At 43.0% G+C, this 24,623-nt stretch overlaps 1 protein-coding gene across 5 annotated transcripts in view; it reads left to right on the top strand.

The window, feature by feature from the left end:
- The window catches only part of PDE8A (phosphodiesterase 8A), a 169,135-nt gene that overhangs the window by 23,764 nt on the left and 120,748 nt on the right, over positions 1-24,623 (top strand). For 4 of the 5 annotated variants that reach the window (XM_075432247.1, XM_075432250.1, XM_075432249.1 and 1 more), the window contains exon 1: positions 4,441-6,119. The exons of the other annotated variant lie outside the window; for it this stretch is intronic. In XM_075432247.1, the coding sequence (XP_075288362.1) occupies positions 5,859-6,119 (261 nt within the window). In that variant the 5' untranslated portion in view covers positions 4,441-5,858. Of the gene's footprint in view, positions 1-4,440; positions 6,120-24,623 lie in introns of those variants that run through there. 5 annotated transcript variants of the gene reach the window in all.

The raw sequence follows: 24,623 nt of genomic DNA on the forward strand, positions 1-24,623 counted from the left end.
TGGCAAAGAGGGTAATCAAAGTGGAAAGAAGGTACAGTGGAGAAGGGGTTTACATTTTTCTCCCAGAAATAGTGTGTCTAACCTGCTGATCACTGAGCAGCAGTGAATGTGATGTGTAAACTACAGCTGCAAAAGCCATTTTGACACTGATTATGACAATGAAGCTTGTACATACATGAAGTATTTGAGCTTTAGGCTTCAATGTCTTTGGTGCTCGAGTTGAAGAAGTTGCTGACTCAGACTGTCTTGCACGCCGTGATTTCCAAGTGGTACAGACAATTGTCTGCGTTCTGCAATTGCAATTATGCAAGAACAGCAAGCCAGCCAGCCTGCCGGGCCTGCGGAGTGGTGCTGCTGCTCTCGGTTGCTTTGGGGTTTTTCAGGACATCAGGAAAGTGATGCAGAAAACGAACCCATTGTACTGCTGTACATTCTGGGAGTTGGGTGTGATCTGTCTCAGGACAAAATTTACACTTGTCTCATGTCACCTGAAAATGCCCAGTTCCAGAATACCTGTCGCTTCTGCGCAAGCAAGCAGAACTACCCTGGCCTGCTCGTGGGGTGTAGGGCTGATACCCACATGTGGCTATTCAGAATATGGCCCCTGTTTTCTCTTCTAGAAGATTTTGGGGCTGGAGAGACGAGCCCCGTCACAGCTTGCATGTGTCAGTAGTTAGCAGTATAGAGTCCATTCAGCTGTTTGTGTCCTGGCACATTTTCCACAGTTCCACCTCCTCCTCCTCCCCACTGCCTCCTGCGCTGGCCTAGAGACCAGCAGGATTGCCCAACTTTTCAGGAGGCCAAAATACACAGCTGGAACATACAGCTGACTAGGGGGAGAAGCAATTTAAACCCCATGGAGTAATCTCGTATCAAGATTGCTGCCTTGTGCTCACAGGACTGCAGGCATGCTTGCTCGGCTGTCGCTGAACAAACATTTTTTCAAAGCACGCTGATATCTATTGTTCATGCAGGTGTTAGTCCGTCATTTTTTCTGCAGAATTCTGCCTGTAAGTGTCTTGGGCATGGAAATATTATCAGAACTGGATTTTAGCACCAAACTTTTTCTCTGGGCCTCCATGCGCATTTTTGTGTGACTGGACAGTGGTAAAATGTGCACATTGTAATAGTTCGTGTATGAGCACTGGGAAAGGGAAATGGTCAGGGGCTGCGTGAAATGGATGCATGCTGCTGACACATCAGTGGGAAGTGCTTTTGCTTGTGGAAATTGAGGGGGAGACAGCAGACACAGGCAGCAGTGGGGGAGATCTGGGAGTCACTGTGCTGTTCAGTCTTTTGTCAAAAAATGCAGCATCCAATATATTTCATCTATGAGATGGATGGGGAAGTGGCTGAATACTGTAATTGTCAATCCTTTGAAAATTTTAAGCTTATTTAAATACTTTGATCTTCCAGAGCATGCCCTTGTCTACAGACCAAGCTGATAACAAGCACTCTGAGCTTTTTCCTAGCCTTCTTTCTTATTCTGCAGTCCTGAATGAAATTCAACCTTATTCTCCATAAATAACCTTTCTCATTCCACAGCTGTCTCCTAGAGCTGGTTCTCATCTGACCTCTCGCTTACTGACTCTGTACTGACCTCACGCTTCCCCCACCGCCCGAATCTGCCAGTGTCTACGCTCCTATTCTTCCTCTGCTCTTTTGCACAGTTTTATTTTTTTGAATAATAAGGCCCACCATTTCCTGAGCCGCACTTCAGCAAAGAAGCTTGAACAAGCCCCTTTATCCACAGGGTTCGTACAGCGTGGTGACAAACAACCACCATTGGCAATGATTTTGATGTTTTCACCCCTTCCCTCTGATTCTAGGCTGTGGGTAAACCAATACTTTCAACTGTATCTTTCTACTGGCAATAAAAAACAGCAGCAATGTTTTCAAAATGAAGAGAAACAAGCGAATGTCTGTGCCAGTGTTTTGTTCAAATACAAATTTTTGTCTTTAGTTGGATTTTCATCCACGTGGCAACAACTCTGGTGATTTCTCAATGGCTTTTATAGACTACTAGGGGATCATTCGGGCATTTTGTGCTCACCTCATCCTCCCATTCAGGACAGTGTGAGTCCTCATCTGAAAAACTTGCAAGTGGAGGCTTAATTTTTTTTTGTTTGAAGTTAGGCTGTGGATTGAAATAATCTGCCTACGGTTATTGTGGAAAAACTTTTGAAAAAGGGCAAAGAGGTCATGCATGTCATATCTGCCTGTACACTTTGTTCTTTTGTCAGGCTGTTATTATGTAAAGTTGAATGAAGCATTTCTCCCCCCAGTATTTGTTTGTCTGTCACTTGGATAAACTGAAATATTGGTTGAATGGGAATTTGTTTGCCACCAAAAAGGAAAGCAGAGATGTTTTTAACATTGATAGTTTTTGAAATGACACAGTGTAACATACTTTTCGTCTTTGTGTAGCTGCAAATCAAACCCATTTATTTTACCAAGTAGAAAGCTTAACTCTAGGTGTCAGCACTGCAAACTGAATGTGGAGCTCTGAAAATGAAATTTTGCTGTCTCTGACTCCTCCGGTGCCACCAGAAGTAAAGTACAATAGCAGTTTTGCTGACAGACCCATTAAGGCTGAAGAAGAGGAGAGCCTATACTTGTGGTTAATGGCACAAGTAGGAATTGCAGCATTCTCTCATGCAGTCTCTTTCTGGCTGCACTTGTGTTCTTATTAATGGGATCTAGTAAATAATGTTCAACATAAAGGAAAGAATGAGGACAAGATCCTTCTCTGAGCAGTGCCCACTGTTTAAAGCAGGTATGTTAAGCCTTTCCCTTAATGTATTGTTAAGTGCTTACCGTAAGCGGGCATCGAAAGGGATGAGAGCGTGCAGGAAGCCAGAGGCTGTTTCTGGTTCTGACAGGCTGTACAGATCCGCTGAGTAAATGGGGTGGATGAGGTTTGTGTGACTACTGCTTATGCTTCAAACTGCGCAGTAGCAGAGACGTTAGGGAAGAAAAGATTTGGTTTTCCAGCCTTTAACCCTAGTAATCATGAGAAGTGAAGAAAAGCATTCTGACAGTGCAAGCACTGTGGTTATGCTAAAAAACCACGTTTCTCAGAAGCACTGACTTTTGGCTTTGCATCTCCTAACCTTAAAGGGTGCTCTCATCTACATCAAGTGATGCTGTTACATCTATAAATGAAGAGCTGCTTTTTGCCATTCCTGCTGTCCTAGTCATCACTTATCTGCACATTTTGCTTTTAATTACGACCCGATGGTGTTTGTCATGTAGCTAAGGTACTGTTGAGAGGCTGACTGTTGTGAAGGCACAGAAATGCTCGTGCTGCATTGGCTTCTTCTGAAACACTGTGATTCGGACAGGGGAGCACAAAAGCATTCATGATACAAATTTGGAGTAATTTAAATAGTTTCCTCCTGTGATATATCACTTTCCGTCCTCAGATGCTGGAGCTTATTGACAAAAGTCATGTCTCTGATACCCAGGCTCCTAAATCTGAAGTTTGATCTGCCCTTCCCTCAACTGCTGTCTCCTCCAAGGTGTTCCTCGGCTTGTGAAAACAGGCAGTGCCTGGGAGAAGGCCCTCTGCCAGTCACTGGGAGTAACGAGTGACACAGTGAGGAAAGTGAAAGGCACACATGGAACAAGAACGTATGGGCCCCTTGGGTTGTGTGTGGTCTGTGGTAGGGTCAGGTGTTGTACGTCTGTTGTTGAACCTGAGCTGCACTGGAGCTGCTGCTCCTGAAACATGCGTGGCCCATAGCAGCAACTCATCTTGCGCTTGGTGTGGCGTTTTAAAGGGCCTTAAACGCTCTTCTGAAGTACGTACAGACATCTAGCCTCGCTGTATGAGACGGAAGTATAGTTACATATGGAAGCATCATAGGGAGGTTATAGTATAGCTACTTCCCTGGGGTACACAAAAAGTTCATTTTGTGTACATGTTGCAGGAAAAGTCTGCCTGCAGTGTATTTTCCAAGCCCTAGGGTCTGGCTGTACCCGTCCCGCACCACCTCCCCCTTTCACAGCTTTCACAAGCGTTCCCAAAGCAATCGGCGTGGCCGGGGCCGAGGCGGCGGATGGCGGGAACCCGGCTGCTCCCCGGCTCCCGAAGGCAGGAACCGGGCGTCCCGGCGGGAGGGCCGCTCGCTGGCTCTGCCGGGCCGGGCCGTGCCGCCTCCGGAGAGAAGCGGGGGGAGCTCCCCTCCCCCCCGGCCCGGTGACGCCGCCAGCGGCGCTCGCGCCGGTCGCACGCGGCGCGGCGGTTTAAAGTTCGCTCGCTCGGGCGGCGCGGCGGCGCGGCGCGCCATTGGCCCTCGGCGGCTGATTTGCATTGACGCCAGCGCGGGCCGGAGGTCAGCGCCGGCGGGGGCTTTTATTGGCTCCGCCGCTGTCAAGGGCCTGGGCAGCGCGGGCGGGGCGGGGCGGGCGGAGGCGAGCGCAGCGGGCCGGGCCGGGCCGGGCTGGGCTGCGCTGCGCTGGGCTGGCCGCCGCCGCCGCGGCACATCAATAATAACAAGGCGGGCGCAGAGCGAGGGAAGGCGGCTGCGAGGAGGGAGGCATTTCCCCTGCTGCAAGGGACGCGGACACCACGGCCCCGGGAATTAGAGCTCTCGCCGCTGCGACCCTTCCCGCCGCGATGGGATGCTGGGATCGTTCTCCTTCTACTTCTCGCTCTTTTTAATTTTTCCCCCCTCTTTTTTTTTTTCTAATTTTAAATTTTTATTTTTTACCCCCCCCCCCGCCGTTTCGCATCGCTTCTCTGGCCAGAAAAATCCCCCCCAACATGGAGGCCCTTTGATGCCTCCGCCAGCCGGACCGGCTCCTCCCGCGGCGCTGGGAATCCCTCCGGGCCGCGCCCCGCTTTCCCGGCGGCCGCCCCCGGGCGCTGAGGGGGGACTCCCCGCGGCCCGGCCCCCTCCGGCCCCGCCGGGATGCCGCTGCGGCGGGCGGAGAGCCCCGCTGCCGCCTGACCGGGGGCACCCCCTTCCCCCCCCTCCCCCGGCGACGGGAACCTGGATGTCACCCGGCGGCGGCGCGGGACGCGGCCTGAGGGGCGCAGCCGGCTCCTCGGGGCGGTTTTCGGGTTTTACGGATTATTTTTTTCCTCAGATTTATTGATTTAACCTCCCCCCCCCCCCCCCCACCCCCGAGCACGCCCCGAACCGGCACACCCCCGGCAGAGCGCGGCGCCGAGCGGGACGGCGAGGAGGGAGCGCGGAAGAGGAGGTGGGGAGCGGCCCCCCCCGGCCGCGGCCGGTACCCGGGTTAATCGGTAACGCTGTGCAAACCCGGGCGGAAAATGCGCCGTGCTCCGGACTAGGAGGGAGGAGATGGTGCGGTGCCCCCGGCCGCTCTGAGCCCGGCCGAGCAGGCGCTGGGCTGTGTGCGCGGGGCTTGGGGCTCGGGGGATTTTTGTGGGGTTTTTTTCGCTTTTGCCCCTCCCCCCCTTTCATTTTTCTTTTTTTTTTTTTTTTTTTTCCCCGCTTTTCCCGCAAAGGGAAGAAAATCCTTCCAAGAAAGATTCTCAGATGGCTTGGAAAAAAATTAATAATAATCTGTGAAAAGATGAAGTCGACCGGTTCTTGATTTCCCCTCCCTTCCAGCTCCCCAGCCCAGTGCTGAGATTGAGATAAAAGGACCCGTTTTCCTGGAGGACGAGAACAGACACGTTGCTGGTGGTGTAGAAGGGACCGATGGCAATGCTTCAGAGTGTAGCGGAGACTCAGGAAAGAGATTCAACCTGTTAACAAAAAATTGAGTAGGGGGAGAATACCAACGGGAAGGAAAGAGATATATATATATATATATATATATATACACACATATATATATATATATACAATCTAGAAGTATTCCCCAGGTGGCCACAAAGCATGGGCTGTGCTCCAAGCATCCACATCTCTGACAGCAGAGTGGTCTATCACAGTAGCAAAGAGTCTGAGGAATGCAATTCCCCTCACCAGACCAACACAACCATGTCTCAACAGCAGCAAGGCAACCCCGTCCCAGGATTATTCATTAAATCCTCCAACACATCCACTTATAAGGTGAGGACTAATTCCTCTAAGAAAGACAAGAGGGAGAACAGCCAGAGCATGGAGGCAGAGACCCAGACCAGCAGATCCAGTGTTAAGGTAAAAAGGGTGCTAAACGTAAGCGCTGTTTCTCTCAGAACAGGAGTTGGCTGTAGCGGTTTAACCTGAGGAGTCTCCCTGCCGAAGCGATACGTTGCGGGGGAGCTTTTCCTTGCTTGAGCTATTACTTTCGTTTGTAAACTAATCAGTCTCGTGAAAATGACTTTGCAGATGTACCCAAGCCTCTTCCTTCGTTCCACAGAATGAGTTTTCCTAACGCTGGGAAGGAAAGCAGTACAGTTGTCCTCGCCAATGGTTAGAGCCAGGGGCACTGGTCTCGCTTCTGAGCGTGGAGGACCTGTCCGTCCGTCCGTCTGACCGCGGTGGGACCTGGCCGTGCGTGGGAGCTGCGCTGCCACCGACTCCCGCGTTTGACATGTTGGCTTGTGCTGGGTCCTCCGACGTTGCTGTTCGCGCTTGTCGTGCTTGGGAGCAGGGGCAGAGCGCGGTGTGAAGCGGTCTGCTGGCCGGGCTGAGCAATTTGCATACCTCTCCATTCAGAAAGTCCAAAGGAGAGCGACAGTGGTTTTTGCTCTGGGTACTGATTTACATTAACAACTTGTTGACCTTGTCTGTTGCTGCAAATAGGGTAGTCTTTGGAGGATTTTTTTGCATGTGTGTTGGCATGTGTACTTTTGTGTAGAGATACAAGACAAGGCTGTATGAAATCAACAGACACATGCTGAAAAAAATTGTAATTTTTTTTTTTTTTAAGTGAGAGATTTAGTGGTGCAGAGTGTTTCCTTGTCTGTTTACTTTCTGTTGATGGCCTGTTTGTTTATGCTTTGTACTTTAGTTCCTAATGGTTTTGATTATTCCATAGCTTTGCTTTTTTGGAGGATTTATCTCTGTTTCATAAAAATAAATAATTGCAAATATGAAAAAAATCAAAGGGGGTATTATATAACATGGCTGATCCGCTCTGGGTTAGTGTGATAAGAGCTGAGATACACGTGCTGTAAATATAAGATACAGGCTTGAGATGCAGGCAAGAGCTAGCTAAATGTCACACGTTTGCAAACTTGCAGAAACTCTAATGATTTGTAGTTTTCTTAGATTTTTATGTGCTCATTAAGACAGCTTCTAGAGTATTGACCTGGAATAATTTTCTTAAGTACTGTGGGTGATTTTCTTCGATTGTTTTCCTCCAGATTTGGTAATCTCGGTTAATAGGAGTTTAAAACAGTCAAGAAAATGAGAGGACACTTTGTAAGTGAGTTGGAGGAGGAATGAACAATACCTAAGGCAGAACATGAAGCTGAATGGTGTTATACTAAACTAAATTTTTGTGTTAATAACACTGTGCAGGAAGCTGAACTCTACAGCCCTGTTCACAGACGACAGGCATGCGTATGGCATATTTAACACTGTAACCAGAGTAAGGAAACCTAAGTTGCCATCAGAATCCTCACAATTGTTTGGCTAGCTGAACTTTTAATTGTGATTACAATTGCACATTACAAAATCTAACCCAAAATATTCTTAAAGTTTATATTTTGTGAATTTGTGCTTGCTTATGAGGAAAAAAAACAACTCCAAAACCTGTTTCCAGAAGCAGTCTTAGTTTTGTTAAATTTTGTTGTTAGATTTCAAGAACCCTGTAAAAATTCTTGTTACTGGGTTTGGATAATTCAGCCAGATGCTATACAGTTGATGTTGGTTTGTGTGCATACTGTAATCTCATTGGCAGTCATTCTGATTTTTATCACTCAGTCGCATTTTCTGCCCTTGTCATCACTCTAAGCACATTGCTGTGGAATGGTGAGGTTTGAGAAACCAGAATGGAATTCTGTTTGTGATCAGCTGAATACAAAATCTGTCGGACACATCGCATCTGCGTGATTTTCATGTGCAAAATCCTATAATACTCTTTAGAGCTATAAAGCAGCATGGTGTTTCATTCTCTGCTTCTATCATTAGTGTGTATAGCGTGATCAGATTGACAGTGCTTAGTGTGCTAGATAACTGCGTTATCTTGGAGAGTGTGCTGGAGAGAGGGCTATGCTATCACTGGAGACCAGTTTTCACAGTACAGTGAAGTTGTTTGGAAAGAAATAAAGTGTGAGAACATTGAAGATAAGGGACAGAAGCTTGAAATCCCTCAAGCCAAAAGGAGCATTGGGCAGGACATTGTGCTATTTTGGAGTTAAAAGGATTTTTGAATTGAGGAAGAACTGTAAGAATCAGGGTGCTAGCAGGAGCTATTGCTGTTCTTCAGAGGACTTGGTACACCCTTTGTGGCCCCTGGGATACCCTCGCACAAACACGAGATGCTACAAGCCCTTTGTGCTCTGGCCAGTGGCGGTGTTGTCAGAATTTGTGCGAATAGCCAGTAACCTGTCTGAACAGCATTTTCACTTGGTTTCAGGGCAGTTTAATTGAAATTCATTCACGTTCTTCTGTTGTATATGCACAGATTAAAGCCAAGAAAATCCTGTGTGAGAGCTAAGATCAAAACTTGGCCTGTGTGTAAATCTCATATTTTCACTTCAGCTGGCATTAGCATTAAGTTTTTTAAAACAAGTGGAATAGGTAGTGCAATAACTTTTATTGAATCAAGTTGTTAGCTATAGTGCACATTTTTCAAGTCAGACAGTGTCGTAAAAAGAAATAACCCATGCTAACTGTTAAGTGGCATTATGTATACTGCTAATTAGCCCCTAGACTTATTCTGGCTTTGTCTTCTTATATCCTTCTTCTGGTCAAATACCAGAGGATCATTTTCCGAATGTGTGGTGCGAGCATACTATATTTTGTGATTTGCATCAATTTATAAACTGTAGCTAAAAAAGTTACCTGTTCTTTCCTAATATGCAAAAACCTAAGTTTATCCGTAGGAAATTTGCAGAGCAGTCCGGAAGAGTGTGCGTGCAGAGATAAATGCCATAATACCTATTTCTGGTATATATGAGTATGGTGATAATATATGAGAAATGGAGGAGCCCTTTTAATAAATTATATCCGATCATGGCACCTGTATCTCCCTCCTTAATTAGTAATTTTATACATGGCTCTCATTTGAAAATTTGTGAGCAACTTGGAATAAGTGCTGTATCTAAAAAAACCTGAAAACCCTTCTCTGAATTTTCAATGTGTTGTCTCTACAGCTTTAACTCTGTAGTTTTCCTAGTGAAAGACGAGCAAGACTTAGATGCAGTAACAGTGACTGAGCTTTGATTATCCGGTGCTACATTAGTATCAAAAAACATTTACCCAGTACTGTTGTAAAGAAGAGTTTTCCTGATTTTCTTTTTTTTTAGCTCTAAAAATCTCAAGAAAGTGGGCTTAAAATCGTGATAGTCTGTCTTTTTCATATATATTATGCTTTTCTTCAGACATTTATGTCATTGATTTGTGATAAAGGTACTTGACTTCATAGAAACCTGCTTAAACACCTTTAGAATAATACCTCTGTTTATTTTTATTCTATTGCATAAGTGGAGTAAATGCTGGAATGGTATAAGGACTTCATGGGCATTTATTTAAAATTTACTTGGGCTTTCGTAAGCATATGCTGTCTAAACATCACGTGTGTGTGTGTCACTCCTCTATAGTGCACTGACACACACTGTAGCACATACATTGTGCATTTATTTTGCCCTGTCATTCTTTTACGTCTGTGAGATTTCCTTCCTCTTCTCTTGTGTAACTCTCCCTGTCATGTATATTTAACACAGAAATATGTGCGTTTGGGTGCAAGGGGATCAGAGAGTAAATCCAAGCTTCCTTTGTTTTAAATTAAAAATAGTCCTAAGGCAGCAGGGCTAAATGAGAAATAGCCTTTTGATTTATCAGCTGATATGAGACAGCCAGTTTAAATCCACAGCCCCACAGCCAATAAGTTTTCTTCATTCAAGCCCTGTGAAGTTGCCTGAGAGTTTTACAGTCACTGCAAACTGATAGTTGCATAATTCTGCATATAGGAGGCTGTGTGCTAAACTTGGACCTGCAGTGCTGAAGTGGATCTCCTTTCAGCATTTAACAGCACATTATTTAGTCCGTTAAGCTCTCTGCTCTTTTCCTGTCTGCCTGGTAATTCCTTCCCCTTGGAACACACGCGCTCTCCCTCCCTTTGGAACTCCCACACGTACTGTCCATGCTTCCACTGAGGCCATCCACCCTTTCTTGATTCCTCCCTCTTCCCACTGAAAGTGTCCTCAGTCATTTTCCCGACAAACCTCCCATGGCCGTTTCCCTCCCACTCCCTCTGACGTCAGCCCTCCTGTGCAGGGATCCTTGCTTCCACGGAGAGGATCCTTCCCACGCTGAGATGCACAAATTTTGCTCAAGCTTCACGGCTCCAGACGCTCAGGCTTTTTATGCTGTTGTTGCAAGGCATGAACCTTTTTCTCCAGGGGATGGGAGTCTAATTTTTAAATGCTATGAAGTGAACTGGTGTAGTAACATATGAACTGGGTTCATATTTACGTCTATTTTTTAGCTTTACCTTTTAATTTCCTGTTGTTTGTAATGTAAACTGGAAAAAAACAAACTGTAAATCACTCGCAGCATGTAGATCGCTACACTACTAAGAGACAGCATAAGCTGTTTTCCCAGTTTTTAAAACATTATAATTGGTACCTCTCCTGGTCATGCAAACCAACTCATGCAAAATGTGTCACTGCATCTGAGGGTGATTCCTTGTGTGACTGAGATGAGCAAAGTTAGACCCTGAATTTCTGGAGTACTTGCTCTTGGTAAAAACTTCACCTGAACACCTTTTGGCTGTGAATTCATCTGCCAGACCCGAAACACTGACTTCTCTCTGCCTTTGCATTGTTCTTTGCTGCCGCTGCTCTGAGCTTGCTTTCTGTCTCTTCCCTGGCCATTTTAGGCAGTTAATTTCTAAGCTTTTTCTTCTCTGCCACCTGAATGTCTCAACAGAGGAAGAATTAAAAACAAGCCTTTACTTCAACCGTTCTAGGTATTTATCTTACTGTGTTGTACCCTTTTTGTATTCTTAATTGCGTGGCTCAGATTGAAGTGTGAGCACATCCACAGTGAGATATTTTCTAGTTGAAGAATGTGCTTATAAGCCAGGCAGAAGGACAGGAGGTGATACGCTTATTAGTTCTCCTCCGTTTCTACCATTCCCAATATTCGACGTGTTGTGAAATTCCAGTGCAAGGTACTGGCATTGCCTTGCTACTTAAGGTGCCAGCAATTCAGCTTTTACATCCAAAATGCTAAATCTAGATACAAATTAAAGAAATGAAGTGGTGAAATGGTTACACGCACTTGTAGATACTTCATGTTCAATGAATTTTAGTTGAGAAGATGCTTACAACTTCAGTGAATATGAAGAATGTCTCATTAAGAAAGTTGCTCATAGTTCATATGAAGCTTAGGAAAAATACTGTTTTGAAACTGTTTTGTTTCCCATATTGCATGCTTTAATATCTGTTCCTCATGTTGAAGTAAACGTCCATGTCAGGAAAATGAGAGTTATTTGAATGAGAATTATTTTTAACATCCATTGAAATTGGATGAAATTATATCCAACAGTGATAAATTGCTGTTTTACTGTAGTCATTGTATGGACTTTTGTTCGCCTCTCTTGGCAATCACCTTGGGAAGGGACTCCAGAATTGGGTTTCTTAAGCAATAGTGACAGTACCCTGAAAATATTCCACTTTCTGAGCAGTTGGAATGCCAACTGACTTTCAAATGAGTGCTCCAAGAGGAAATAAATATTTAGAGATATGGACAGCTAAAGCTCTTATTAGTTCTCATCAAAAAGTGAAAGAAACCTAAAGCAACTACGGTAATGAGCAGAATTGGCCTCAAGGTGAAATTCTTTCAACACAGGCTTTACGTAAGCCATCGTTTTGTCAGGGGACCACAGGAGCGCCTGCACGCGTCGGAGAGCAATTTATCATTGTGTTCTATTTTGGTGGTGTGTATGGATATAATGTGCCCACAATGTAAACTGCTTTACCAGCCACGGATGGAATTAAAACATTGTTAGCAGTGTTTCTGAGGTTGCACACAGAGCATGATTTCATGTCCAAAGCGCCGTTTTCCATGTGAATGGCAGTGTTTTGTATGTCAGACCCATTCATCCAGCGGAGATTCACTGGAAATTTGCTTGGCCCTGTGACATTCTATGCATTGCTACCAGTCCATTGGGTAAAATAATTAGTTATCTTAATTTAACCATAATTTAAATTGGCACAGGATGACAAGATGCAAATTGAATAGCTTTAATGTGCGTGACATAACTAAGTAGTTTTATTGCCCAGAGTTGGATTTTTAAGTTTTCGAAGGCATCAAGGAAGTGATGTTGTTAAAGCCCTCTGCTTTTCAAAGAGATTTTGGCATCCAGCCCCTTTTAAGTTCTTTCTTGAAATCCCTGTTAAGGCCAAAATGTGGTAAGTGATGGTGGAACATACGCTATGAAATTAAATAGCAGAATCTCTAACTTGTGCATTCTGCCAGACAGTCCCCTTTTACTAAGGGTTGAACTGTTGGCCTCGGATCAAACTCCCAGGCCCTTTTCTCCTCTGCCTTTGTAAAATCTGCAAGTCTGTTGCTGTACAGCAAGTGAAAAGCTTAGCATTCTGTAAACCAGCTCCCACGTGTATGGCTTTGTTTCAGGAGAAAGGACGAGGGCTAGAACCTACTTTTTGACATGGAAATGCGTTGACGTGAATTAAATTGTCTATTTTGAATGTGGTTGATAAGGCAAGTTCAGATGGTTTTTGATAGTGTTTTAAATGTTTAAAGGTAGTCTGCATATGTATGTAGAGAGTTAATGTCCTTGCAAAGCAAAAGAACTTGGAATAAAAAAAGAAGTATTCAAGATTTAAAAGCAATTCGGGGAATAAAATACTGTTTCTAATGAAAAAGACTCTGAATCTGGTATGAGGGACTCAAATTAGGATTCCCATCTTAGCTTGGAGAAGGAGGAAATACTGCTTTTGGTTTTGCTGCTTTATTACATGATAGACAATTTTTGAGCGCTAGATCCCTAGAAATTAGGGTGACATATTTTTGTTGGTGTAAAGACAGGCTCATTGTTGGCCAGATGTCTTTCATTCGTGAGTGAAGTAAATAGATGCAATTTCAAGGAAAATATTTTTTTTAAAATGATCAAAATAGAAATTAATGTGTTTGTTAAGTAATATTTTTTAGAAATTCAGGTTATGGCTGGTTCCTTACTGGAAATGAGGATTCACTCTTTTTGCAAAATCAGAATTGTTTTGTACATTAATTTGAAAGATGCACAGGAAACTTCAAACATCTTGTATGCCTGTAAAAGATCAAACCTTTTATAGTAAGAGATATTTTCCTTTATAAATCAAACATTTTACATAGTGACATGAACAGATTTCTGATATTGTTAAGGGGGAAAAAATGTTACCTTGAAATCTTCTCATTGTTTTTTAGATTTCCCAATTTCCGAAGTAAATCCATACAAAGAAAACAGAGAATCACTGGGCAAATATGAAAGAATGACATCCTCTACTTCCCATTGTTTTTGACTTTGAGTTAGCAATGACCTTTAGCTCCCTACTGGGATGCGGTGGAAACTTTGAGGCCCCTTCTCAACTTGCCACTGAAAGACAATGTATTTTTAAAGTTACACATTTACCATTGCTTTCTGTATTTCAGTTTGAGGTTCTGTTATCTAATAAAATTTAATCAGACAAATAGCCTCAGTAAGCAAACAGCAAAGTAAACCTTCTTTATAAGGATCTTGTTTGAAAAAAACCTGTGCTAATGTTTTAATTAAAGCACAACAAAAGGACCTTGTTCACACTGAATACAGTCTTCCTGTATTTAGGAGTATCTACTCTTTTGCATTGTCAGATAGATGATGTTCCTTGTTCATACTGAATTATCAGGATTGCATCTCTTTTGCCACTGAAGTGTAGAACTCTATTTTACAACAGTGGTTTTGTTTCCAAGTTTTTAAATGAACGAACGTGTCCGTGTGATAGGTAGATAGGTCAAGATCAGCATTCAGCCATGACTACTGAGTTTGCAGTTGTGTATTTCTTTTTTTTTTTTTTTTTTGAATACTGTCTGATGTTTCTTTCAATTTTTAAGTTTGGGGTTTTTTTCATAAAAGTTTGTTGAGAAATTCCACAAATGGTTGAGGACAACCACACTTTCTACTTTGGTAACCTGAAGCACTGCTGCAGTTTAACTGCCTGGTGAAGTTGCGCTTTTCCATAAGCTGTAACTCCATGATAAATATCTCAGCGTAGGACGAATATCAGGACGTAAGTCTGCAAGTACTGGAATCCAGAGATCTGTCACACGCAGGAGCGTGGATGGCACTGGGATTGCTAGCAAGATATCTGCATTTTATTCTGTAAAACAAAGTAAAGAATTATTTTCAAATACTGAAGAGATTTATTAATGGGCCCGATTCTGTCTAAAATGGCAGTCCTTCAACCCCATTAAAATCTGTGGGCTTGGGGATGTACCTGAGATAGAACTTGGACTGCCGTGTTTACCTCTCACTATGGTAGAAAATGGCTCCCTGCTGGAGACGTGATTTGAAAATAGAAATAGTGGCAGTTGTATTTGTATGAAGAGCCAAGTTATTTTCTAGCATTCCAGAAAGACATCAGTATAGCTCCAGTGTGCAAGTTCCTGGCTGTAGGGAAACTACAATTTTCAGCCCAGCCAGAATCTGATCTCTGGTCTGTCAGCAAAACTCACCTGGCTCCTCCAATGTGCAGCTAGGATATCAGCCCTTGTGGTCGGGTCCCATGTTTTATGATTGTTTAATCCATAACTAATGCAAAAAAACTACTAATAACGTATACTATTAACTTGTCTAATGATGGGAGTAATGGGATAACAAGTATATTTATTTATTTTCTCAGCTTCATACAGCAGTGGGGGCTGTTCTCAAGAGGCAGCTGCATAAAGAATATAAATTGCTGTGGCTTCAGGTCATAAACAAAATCTGTGAGTCTGTTGCTGTTCTTGAGAGTGATGACTCTGAAAGTTAAAACTTTGACTTTCTAGGCTTTCAAAAGCACTTTTGTTCTATGTACCTTGTACCTATGTAGTCTTCCACTTGCATCTGAAGTGTGTTGGGATGTGTTTTGTTGCCTGGTGCTTTGTGGGTGCAGATGGAGTAAGTAATGACGCAGTGGTGCGGTCGAGGCTAGAGATACTGAGATGCTGATATCAGAAGAACCAGACTGCCACTGGTTGGTCAGTGTGTGGCTCTTCTGCCAGCTCGCTGGGTGTTTCTGTCACACGCTTCATCTTCATTGTGTGTCACGCAGGATCAGGGCCCACACATCCCCAGGAACATGAGAGCTGCTCTCAGATCAGACTGTGTCCGTGTAACGCAATGCTTTGTCTGTAACAGCAGTCAGCAGAGTGTACTTTGGAGAAAGATGCAAGGAATCTATTTAAAGGGACAAAAATGAGAAGAGTTTTTCATGTTCCTCTTTTGGCTTTAGTCTGGACGTACTGATTTACTTCTCATTTTTCACAATATTGGCATGTAAAACGATAATGATATTATAGTTTTATCTCCTTAAACCTTGATTGCTAAGTTGACAAATGCAATAAAAAAATTGTACTCTTGAGTGGAATTTTTGAATAGAGGACTAATTTCCAAACCAGTGTTAGCACATACTTAGCACTGAAACACCATCAATATGGATGGTTTATGTATTTCTTTCTGCAAGTACTGTTGCAGGGACCAAGAACAACTGAGGCAAGTGTTTAAAAGAAAGCAAGGGGGATGAATTGTAACTAAATACGAGTTTGCATTTTGAAGGTGACTTCATGACCACAGGAGCTAGTGCTTTTTTTTCATGCATAGGGCAGAGTATCCTGCAGATGGAAAACAAGTTGAGGGTAACATTGATATTTTAGAGGAATGAAACATTTCAAAGCCAGGCAAAGAGGGTTTTGCAAACCCAAACAGCTTTTGTTTTGTTAAAAACCTCACTGTGAGGAAGAGTAAGTCCTGTGAGCTCAGACACTGCTTCATGCTTCTGTTGATTTTGCAGCAACTTTTAATTTACTTAATATTTGTTTTCTTTTTGTCTTCTGCTGTGGAAGTGATCTACTTTCTGCGGAATTTCAGAGGAAAGGGCTGTTCTTATAGTGTAAATTAGTTATGTTATCAGATGTCCTCAGTTCTGGAAATGATGCTCTTTGTTCCTTGCTATTTAATGCCATGTAGCGGAGGGCTGTCATGAGAGCAGTTATGTTGAATTTGGTGGTGGTGCTGTCAGTCACAGCCCCTAAGCCTACCAGCAATACTTTTTCCCCTTAGTGAATAATCTAACATTTTACCTTTATCAAAGTACAGAATCTTTTAATTTGGGGTAGGGGCTTACTTTTTAGGAGGAGTTTGTGTTTTCTGAAATATTATTGCACATTCCAGCTCTTTAAGATGAATGTGTTAGAGCAGTGGTTTGTTGGGAGCCAAGTTTTCTCCAGAAAGCAGCTTGCGTAGCCTTTTCATAGTGCCCTGCTGCTGGCAGTGGTACCAAGCAGCCAGAACCACCTTCTTGAGGATAAGAGAGATTTAGCTTTTATGATCCTTGTTAATAATAATAAAAACCAATGAAACTACTCAGCAAGGAAGCTGATCTATGCCTCTCACCCCTGGCTTTGGTGAGAAAGGCAAAGATAGTATTTGGACAGGTAGTAGTGTCAGCCTGCTGTCTTGGTAGCAGATATTAAAAAATGGAGTTTTGGTGGGCATTCTTTACTGTTGGTTCCTAGAGCTAAATATTGATGTATCAGCTTATGATTTTTTTACTGAAAAACACAGTTCTGCTGTCACTGTTTATACATTACAACATTTGGAAGATTTGTTTTGTTTTGTTTTTTGTATCAGTGCTAAGCCTCAAAGTTAGAGTGGGAGTGAGCAGAGGGAGCGAGCCCTGCTAGTGCTTGTGGGAGGGATGGGAAGTCTAATGGCTTGTCTGGTCCCCAGACTTAGCCCTCAGTCACAGTGTGACCATGGGAAAATTGCCAGGCACCAAATTTTCAGAGGAGCGCAGCTGAAGTTCAGATAAGTGAAGCTCTCTTGTGAATTGCTTACAGTGAGATCCATAGCTGGACTGTCAAAAAAGTGAGCTGAAATTACCATCTCTTGTTTTGCCAATTAAACTAAAAAGGGTTTCTTTTTGGAGGATACATAGCTCTGAAGTTTTCTCCTAACTTTTTCTTGGCCGTTCTGATTGCTAAGAACTCTTGCAAGGCTCTCTTGTGCTCTTTGGGCAATACAAACTCTCTTCTGCTGTGCTCTGCTAAGGTTCTGGCACACTGTTCACGGGGTGAATTTTGCTTTGTGGTGTATCCTTGCTTTGTTGGTATACAAAGTCTAAGCAAACTACAGAATTTGTAGGACTGCAGCAGTGAAATACACTTTTCCTCTTTTCCTCTTTCTTCTGTGAGCCTTGTAGCTGTGCTAGGAAGTGTGGGCTGTGGGTGTTCAGAGGTAGCTGTGATGTTCAACCCTTTATTCTATGGACAGGAGTTATATGGGTTAGGAGATGCCTCCCCTGGTACGTTACGCTGCTCTCTCACTGACTCCTAAGCTTACTCACGAGGTCAAGACCAGAGGCCAGTGCAGAGCGTGGGTGGTGGGGTCCAGTGCTTGATTCTGAGGTCAGCATCAGAAGTGGTTTTGCTTGCAGGTTGCGGCAGTCTCATTGTCTCCACAGGGATCTTCACCTAGTTGTGGAAGAGTGATTTGTCCTAAGAGGTTGAGAAACCTCCTAAATTTTTCCATCATCAGTTGGAGCAAGGACACTGTCTTCCTCAGTCAGTAGTTTCCTAAAGTGTGTTTAGCAATGAGGCCATGTGGTCTCTTGCCCTTGCTCCACGGATGACCTGCAAAGAACAACTATCATCCCTCCTCAGGAAACCTGATGCTTTTGGTCAGTGGCCCCTTACATTTTTTTCCCCAGCTGACTGATTGGAGAAGTACCCAGTTGCATCCACTTGTTAGGATTTGCTGTGCCAGTGCTATTCCATTTCAGGATAAAGGTACCAAGGAGGAGCATATCTGAAAGCAGAGCAGTGCTTCCCTGGCTGTGGCCAGTCACTTTGACTACTCAGGGATCTCCTTTCCCCTTGCCCCTGTAGCAATACGCTCAGAAACAGTAAATACATATGTGAAATACTGCCTGGGAATCCTTAAATGCTTGACCACTGTTAGCGTCATGCCACTTTGTGAGAGTCACAAGGACCTGTAAAGTACCTCATTGTTGGTTTTTTTTCTCTTTTTTTCTCCATTTTGTGGAGAGGTGGGTGCGAGTGAAGGACTTGGCATTTTTTTCATCATCTTTCCCAACATTGGGAGGTCCCAAGCCAGCAGGTAGAATTTCTAAGAGATTCTGCTGAAGGAGGAGTCTCCACAGCCTGTTCTAAAATAGTTTAATGATTTTTAAGATAAGCCAACAAAAGATTTCATGAAGAGGGAAAAGCATGACAGAGGATTGCCAGGGTTGAAGGGATTATGGCTTACAGCACTGCACCTCTGCTGTTCCTGGGTGCTGCGAGAGGTCTCTGTGTCTTTTCAGAGCCCGAGTTAAATTTGGGAAACCTCAGCCTCTGTACTGAGGAATGAACTGAGGCCAGTGGTTGATGGCTTGTTGAAACCCAGACTAATTGATTGCTATAACTCAGTTTGATTACTACAGATACTTTTGTCCTAGAACAGACATGAGCAGACTGTCCAGAAGAATACATATCTACAGGATGTTTGCCAATCAGCTTGCAGTTAGTTTAAATAGAATACAAAACCCAGACTTGATACACCCTAATGTCTTAATTTTTAATCTAGCTTAGACAGGGTCTAACCCTAGACAGGGTCTTTAACATGTACTAAACTGGTTAAGGTGCAGGAAAGACAGTGGTGCATGTTTGAAGTGCTTTATTCAAAGCCATGAACAACAAGGAGTATAGAACAGCTTGGTCTTCTTGATGCTCTCTGAAATTGTCTGCCTTCGTCTGAGTAGGACAAACCTCTCGGACCATGGCTGCCATGTCAATGCACCCATCTGCAGAACTCGGTGCTGAGCGCTGAGAGCCCAGACCTTCACAGGAAGGTTTCCTCAGGAGGCTCTCCTTCCTCTCTCCAGATCGTACATGTCTTTGTAGAGGTCAGGCGATCTTAAGAAACCATAGCTGACTGTTCTCAAGTCCTTATGCTTCTAAACTCTCTAAAAATAGAAAAAAATATGAAGCTTCCCAGCATGCTGGGACAGCCAGGGGGCTTTCTTTAAACACTTTGTAAAATAGCACTATCTCTTATCACATGAGCTCTTAATTTCTCAGTTCAGAAAAGTACACAGCACTTTCCTGCAATGCATAGTCGGGCACTTTCAGAGACTGCTTCTTCACACAGCATTTTTGAAAGATGACTGTTAACTAAACTTGTCTTAACTAAGTTGACAATTTCACAGCTACTTTGAACAGCTCATTAACTGCAGGCTACAGCTTCTTTGCAGCCAAAGCTCCACTATACATCATACAGTGAACCTGCTGACAGGAGGGTACAACTTCCAACTCATGCTTCAAGAGATCAGATTTATTACTGCAGTCCTGCTTCTTCTAAAACCAGTTAAGGCCTCCTTTAACAGATACTGAAAATACTTTCATCTGTAGTGTAGTCCTACATAGCGCTTTGCATGTTAAAGGCAATGGTGTTTCACATATGCTGCCAAGCTGCTAGTGGTGCTGGGGTGAGGACAAGTGACTGTGGCTGAGTTGCAGGCATTGCAGCTCCTATATGGTACTGACTGAAGAGCTACAGTAATTTTTTCACCTTTTTTTTTTTTTAATAATACAGATGGAGTTCCTTGTTACTCAGCTCACTTAAAAGTAGAGAATAGTTCATTGCTACCTGTTTCTTTATAAATTAATTGATCTGGTTTATTTTTGTGCTTTGCTCTTCCCTCCTTTCTCCCCCGATAGTATAGAAAATCTAGTCTCGCTGAGAGCTGTTGAAACACCTGCTGAAGGCAATGGAGACTGAGCTTGCTGACTGCAGTTTAGCTGGCTGGGTTTCTTCAGCTTGGCCTTGGAGAAAGAATAAATACTGTTTCAAAGAAGTTTGCAAACCTCTACTGCCCATGACCCTGCAAGATCCCATCATATGGTACAGAAACAAGCATCTAGGGTCTTAGGGGATGAGGCATCCTCCTCTTGCCTCGAATGTTAATATTGCCGTGGTCTGTTCTTTACGTTGGTGATTTCTCACTTAGGTGGCTACAGTAAAGCCCTGCTCTAATTACAGCAATACTGATACTACTGTGCTTGTGACTGTGGTTTATGCCATTTTGGAGTACAAATACTTCTTCCACAATAGAAAGTTTTCCTGTATTTCTTGACTTGTGGCATTATACTTTGGACACGTTTGTAATTTAGGCAAAGCCTTAACACGGTCAAGGCCAGGACTGTATGAGGAATATTAACTAGCCTAGAAATGTCAGTGAGGGATTTGGATTTTTATTAATATTTTGTACTGGAAAAATCTGTTATGGATACATTGATAGTGGATGGGGGAGGGGGGGGGAAACATGCTTTTGTTAGAATAGCTTTTTTCATTTGAGGAACTGGTATAAAGTATACCAGCAAAACCTGTTTTGCTAATGTTAGCTCTATTTGCAGTGAGAAAGTTTCCCAGGACACTTGTGTTATGCCTGTGCCAGGATTTAAGGACTGTAGAAGTGAAATGGAAGTGAGAACCTGGTACGCAGCACATGAAGCTCTCTTCCTCCTTGTCGAGCCTTTGGACTGTGATAGTTTGTGGCAGCTGATGTCTATGAGCCACTTGCCTGCTTTTATGGTGCAGCAAGAATTGGTAGCAGCGAGAGATCCAGGGAACTCTGCTCGCACTCTGAATGCTGCCACGACAGTGGTGCTTCTTTGGAATTTTTCCTCTTTTGGACAGGTAGATTTAACAGGAAGTAGTTTGCCCGAGGTATGAAATTATAATGTGGGTATTTGCAGACCTTCACTAAGAAAAGGCATGTTTTGTCAGCAAGGCTTTGTAGGCTAGACCAGGCAGTAGAACAAACAGAGGGGAACAGTCCTTGAATTAGGACAAATAAGTGATTGTTAGTGGCCTTTGTCCTCTGTTGCTGTTTCTGTGCCTTTTGCTGTGGGACACTGCTCTTCAGAACAGGCTCCAAGTATGTGGTTCTGCATTCTGCAACTTCAGGTTATTAAGGAAGAGTTGAACTCTCCATTAATTAATTGCATTGTTTAGAACTGATTTAATGTTAATAATTATCTCATGAAATTATTTAGGATTATTATCTGAGTATGGGACAAATGATTATTGTACGGAAGATACTGAATTACCAGGTGTGATTTGGTGACAATTTGATGGTAATGCAAAAAGGCAACTTGAGATGCAAATGTTGTCATGCCATAGCCGCTTCTGCAGCAGAACTGCCATTTTACTGCCTGTTTCTGCCTGACCTTGTTTCCTTGGCATCCATGGTGGTCTACGGTTTTTCTTTAACTTGTGCAGTTATACATAGCGGAGGTTCCTTCCTGCAGCCCCTTTTCATCCTTTTGCCATTGTGTTCTACTTTTGACTGTTATTTTCATGTTTCTAATGCTCATCTATGCATGTATCTATAATTCTTCTGGTTCACAAATAGTGTACGTCCTCTCGCTGATGAAACTCACATCAGCTCCTCTCACTTAGTACCTTTTTTTTTTTAAATGAGGTGCTTTTGCTGGGTGAAGGTCTTTGAGGAAGGTCTAGCTTCTTCCCACCCACTGGCATACCACACTATCCTAGAAATGATAGAAACTCTTTATTTATAAAGAACCATAGCTAGTAAACAGATCTCTCCCTGAAACATCTTTATTTAGTACACACAGTGTACTCTTAATCATCTGCACCAAGGTCACTAGCCCTTAAAATGCCATTATTATAAATCAATCTGAAATTAGAGTGGTATTTCAATAGATGTGTACACAAACTCAAAAAAATAGTGGTTTTTTTCTAACTTCAGCTAAAAATCAGTAGACTTATTTCTAATGTGCTGTACTGGAAATATGTTTTTTCATCAGCTTTCAAAATTGCAATGCTGTTCCATGCTTAAAATGTTTTCCTCACTGACATCTTAAATTGTAGGTATGTTCTTGTGTTGCTTAACCAAAAGAAGTAACATTGTGGGGAAGAAAATAGTTTTGTTTTTCATAGCACAGAACATAAATAATTAGTTGATGTGTAAATTACCTAACTATAGTTTGTGGATATGTATTTTAGTTATTTAGGTATGAATAGAGACTGTCATAAATGACACTAAGCATGGGTTCCTAGACTTGTATGATTCAGCTGGTGCTGACACAATTTCGTAATGAGCATTAGACATTTTCCATCTATTTTTGCAACCGTGTCAGTTCAGATACTTGCTGTAAAAAGGGAATATCTGCATGAATAGTTGTGGTCAAACTGAACTTTGATCTGGAATGGAAACTGATTTTTACCCTTTACTAGGGATCTTGAAATGGCTTCTCCAAGTATGGAAGCTCAAGCTAGTTTTGTGACAGCTTTCTTTTTGACAAGGCCTGAGTGGAAGAAATTGTCGCTTTTCCTCCAGATGCGCTCCCAACAACTGCCATAATTTCCGTTTTTTTCGAAGGGTCATGTTCGTTGTGTCGCTAATGTAATTAACAACTATTTTACGTCTTTCAATAACCTTCAGAGCTTCCCAGTCACTTTTGCCCTTGCATTGTTGGTGACCATTGCGGAGATGACTGCAATGCGGTCCCTGAGTGCCACCTCGCTTGTGGAGCTGCACCCAGTAACTCCTTACTCTGCAGTCTGGTTTTGGGCCACCAGCTCTTCCTCTCTGATTTCTTGAGAGTGGTGTGAATAGACTGAGAGAGGCCTGACTCTCATCTTGATTACACTGAGGCTGGGGTGAAATTTCATTTAAGTGGTATTATGCAAGTAAACCAGAGCAATGTGCTGGACTCTGTGACAAAGCCTCTTGCTTCTGTCTTTGTACCTCCGTTCTGGAGCCAAGCTGGTGCCTGAAGCCCGCAGAGCTAATGGAAAGGCTAGTTTTCACAGAGCCGTTACGTTATTAGCTGGTTTTGGCTGCTCTTTTCCTGTCTGATCTATTACTACCAAAACTGGAGGGTGGTCCGTACTGGCTTTAGCCTACCGAGGAGTCTTGATGCTGTGTTAGTGCCCCAGCGTGCATGGGTGGTAGAGCACACGTGAGTGAACCCTGCTGACATGGAGAACTTGGTGCCAGACTGAACTTTCTAGCCTGTTTGAAGTCAACTCTGTGTCAGTGTCTGGGAAGGTAATGGTCGTCATTAATGCAATAAGCAGCCAAGTGCAGAAATCACAGGAAATACATACCAAAATGAAGCAATCTATATAGGTTTGTAATGTTTCCATAACAAAGTCTGTGAAGCTAGGCCTAACACAGAAATATGCTGGCGTGTATCACTACAGCATCTTTATCTAGGCTGGAGATAGGTTTGCATGTTGTGAGGAAACTCTATTGAATCTCAGCAGTCACTTCTTCTACATTTTATGATCTTCCAGTTCAGTCCATGGAAAATAAACCTAAAATCTAATTGTTGTGCATATTTTATTTTTTGTTCTTTAATTTTTCTTTGCCTTTTTTATAGCGTCTTTCCAAAATGCCTTGCCCTCTATAAACATAGGCTATTAAATTTTTGAAGCTCCTGACAATGTTGTTCCATAGATCGCGCATTCGCTGGCATTTGCAGGCTAAACACCCTCCAACCAGAAACTAAGCAAGCTCAGTCTCTGTGGTACACTCAGTCCTCGTGTGCCCTTGGATCAGGAGTCCCCAGCCTGTTTTCATGTCACTCACATGATGTTGTTGCACACTTGGAGTACATTTTTGGGTCAGCACTTTCTCGCTTTTTGAAAATACTTCTCTTTTTCAGAGAAAGCAGTTGCTTGATTCTAACAGCTGTTAAAAAAATAGCAGCTTTTTAGGGCAGGTAAGTAGGTATTTCTAAACTTTACAACTCCTTTCCAAGCAAAGGCTAGCATCATAGAATTAGAAATTACCCAGAAGAGACTTAGGCAGCAACAGCAAATATAGCACAGATAAACTAAGAGAGCTGCCTGCAAAAGGCCTTCAGGATTTTCAGCAATCGTTTTACAACCACCAGATTCCTCTTTTAAAAATTCTTGAGATTGATCACATTGTGCCATGGCAAAAAGTTTTGGGATCGAGAATGATATTTTACTTAGTGACTTGTGGGTTTCATCGCTCAGGCAGGAAGATAAGATGGTCAAATAGAAAAAGGTTAGCTTTGAATGATGTATAATGGTCAGTCAAGGCCATTGTGTAGCTTGTCTGCTTTGTGGTAGATAAGCAACTGTGGTGCAAGGACTACATGTGGTTGTTAGTTTAAAAATTCTCATTTAGCTTTGTCTAAATTATAGGAGCTTTTTTTTCTGTGACTGTACATGTGGTTATTTATTTTTCTGTGTGTGTGGTGTTTTTTTTTTTTTCACCCCCTGGATACAAATGATACCGAATT

The sequence above is a fragment of the Opisthocomus hoazin genome, chromosome 10 (genome assembly GCF_030867145.1).
Source record: "Opisthocomus hoazin isolate bOpiHoa1 chromosome 10, bOpiHoa1.hap1, whole genome shotgun sequence".
NCBI classification, from domain to species: domain Eukaryota; kingdom Metazoa; phylum Chordata; class Aves; order Opisthocomiformes; family Opisthocomidae; genus Opisthocomus; species Opisthocomus hoazin.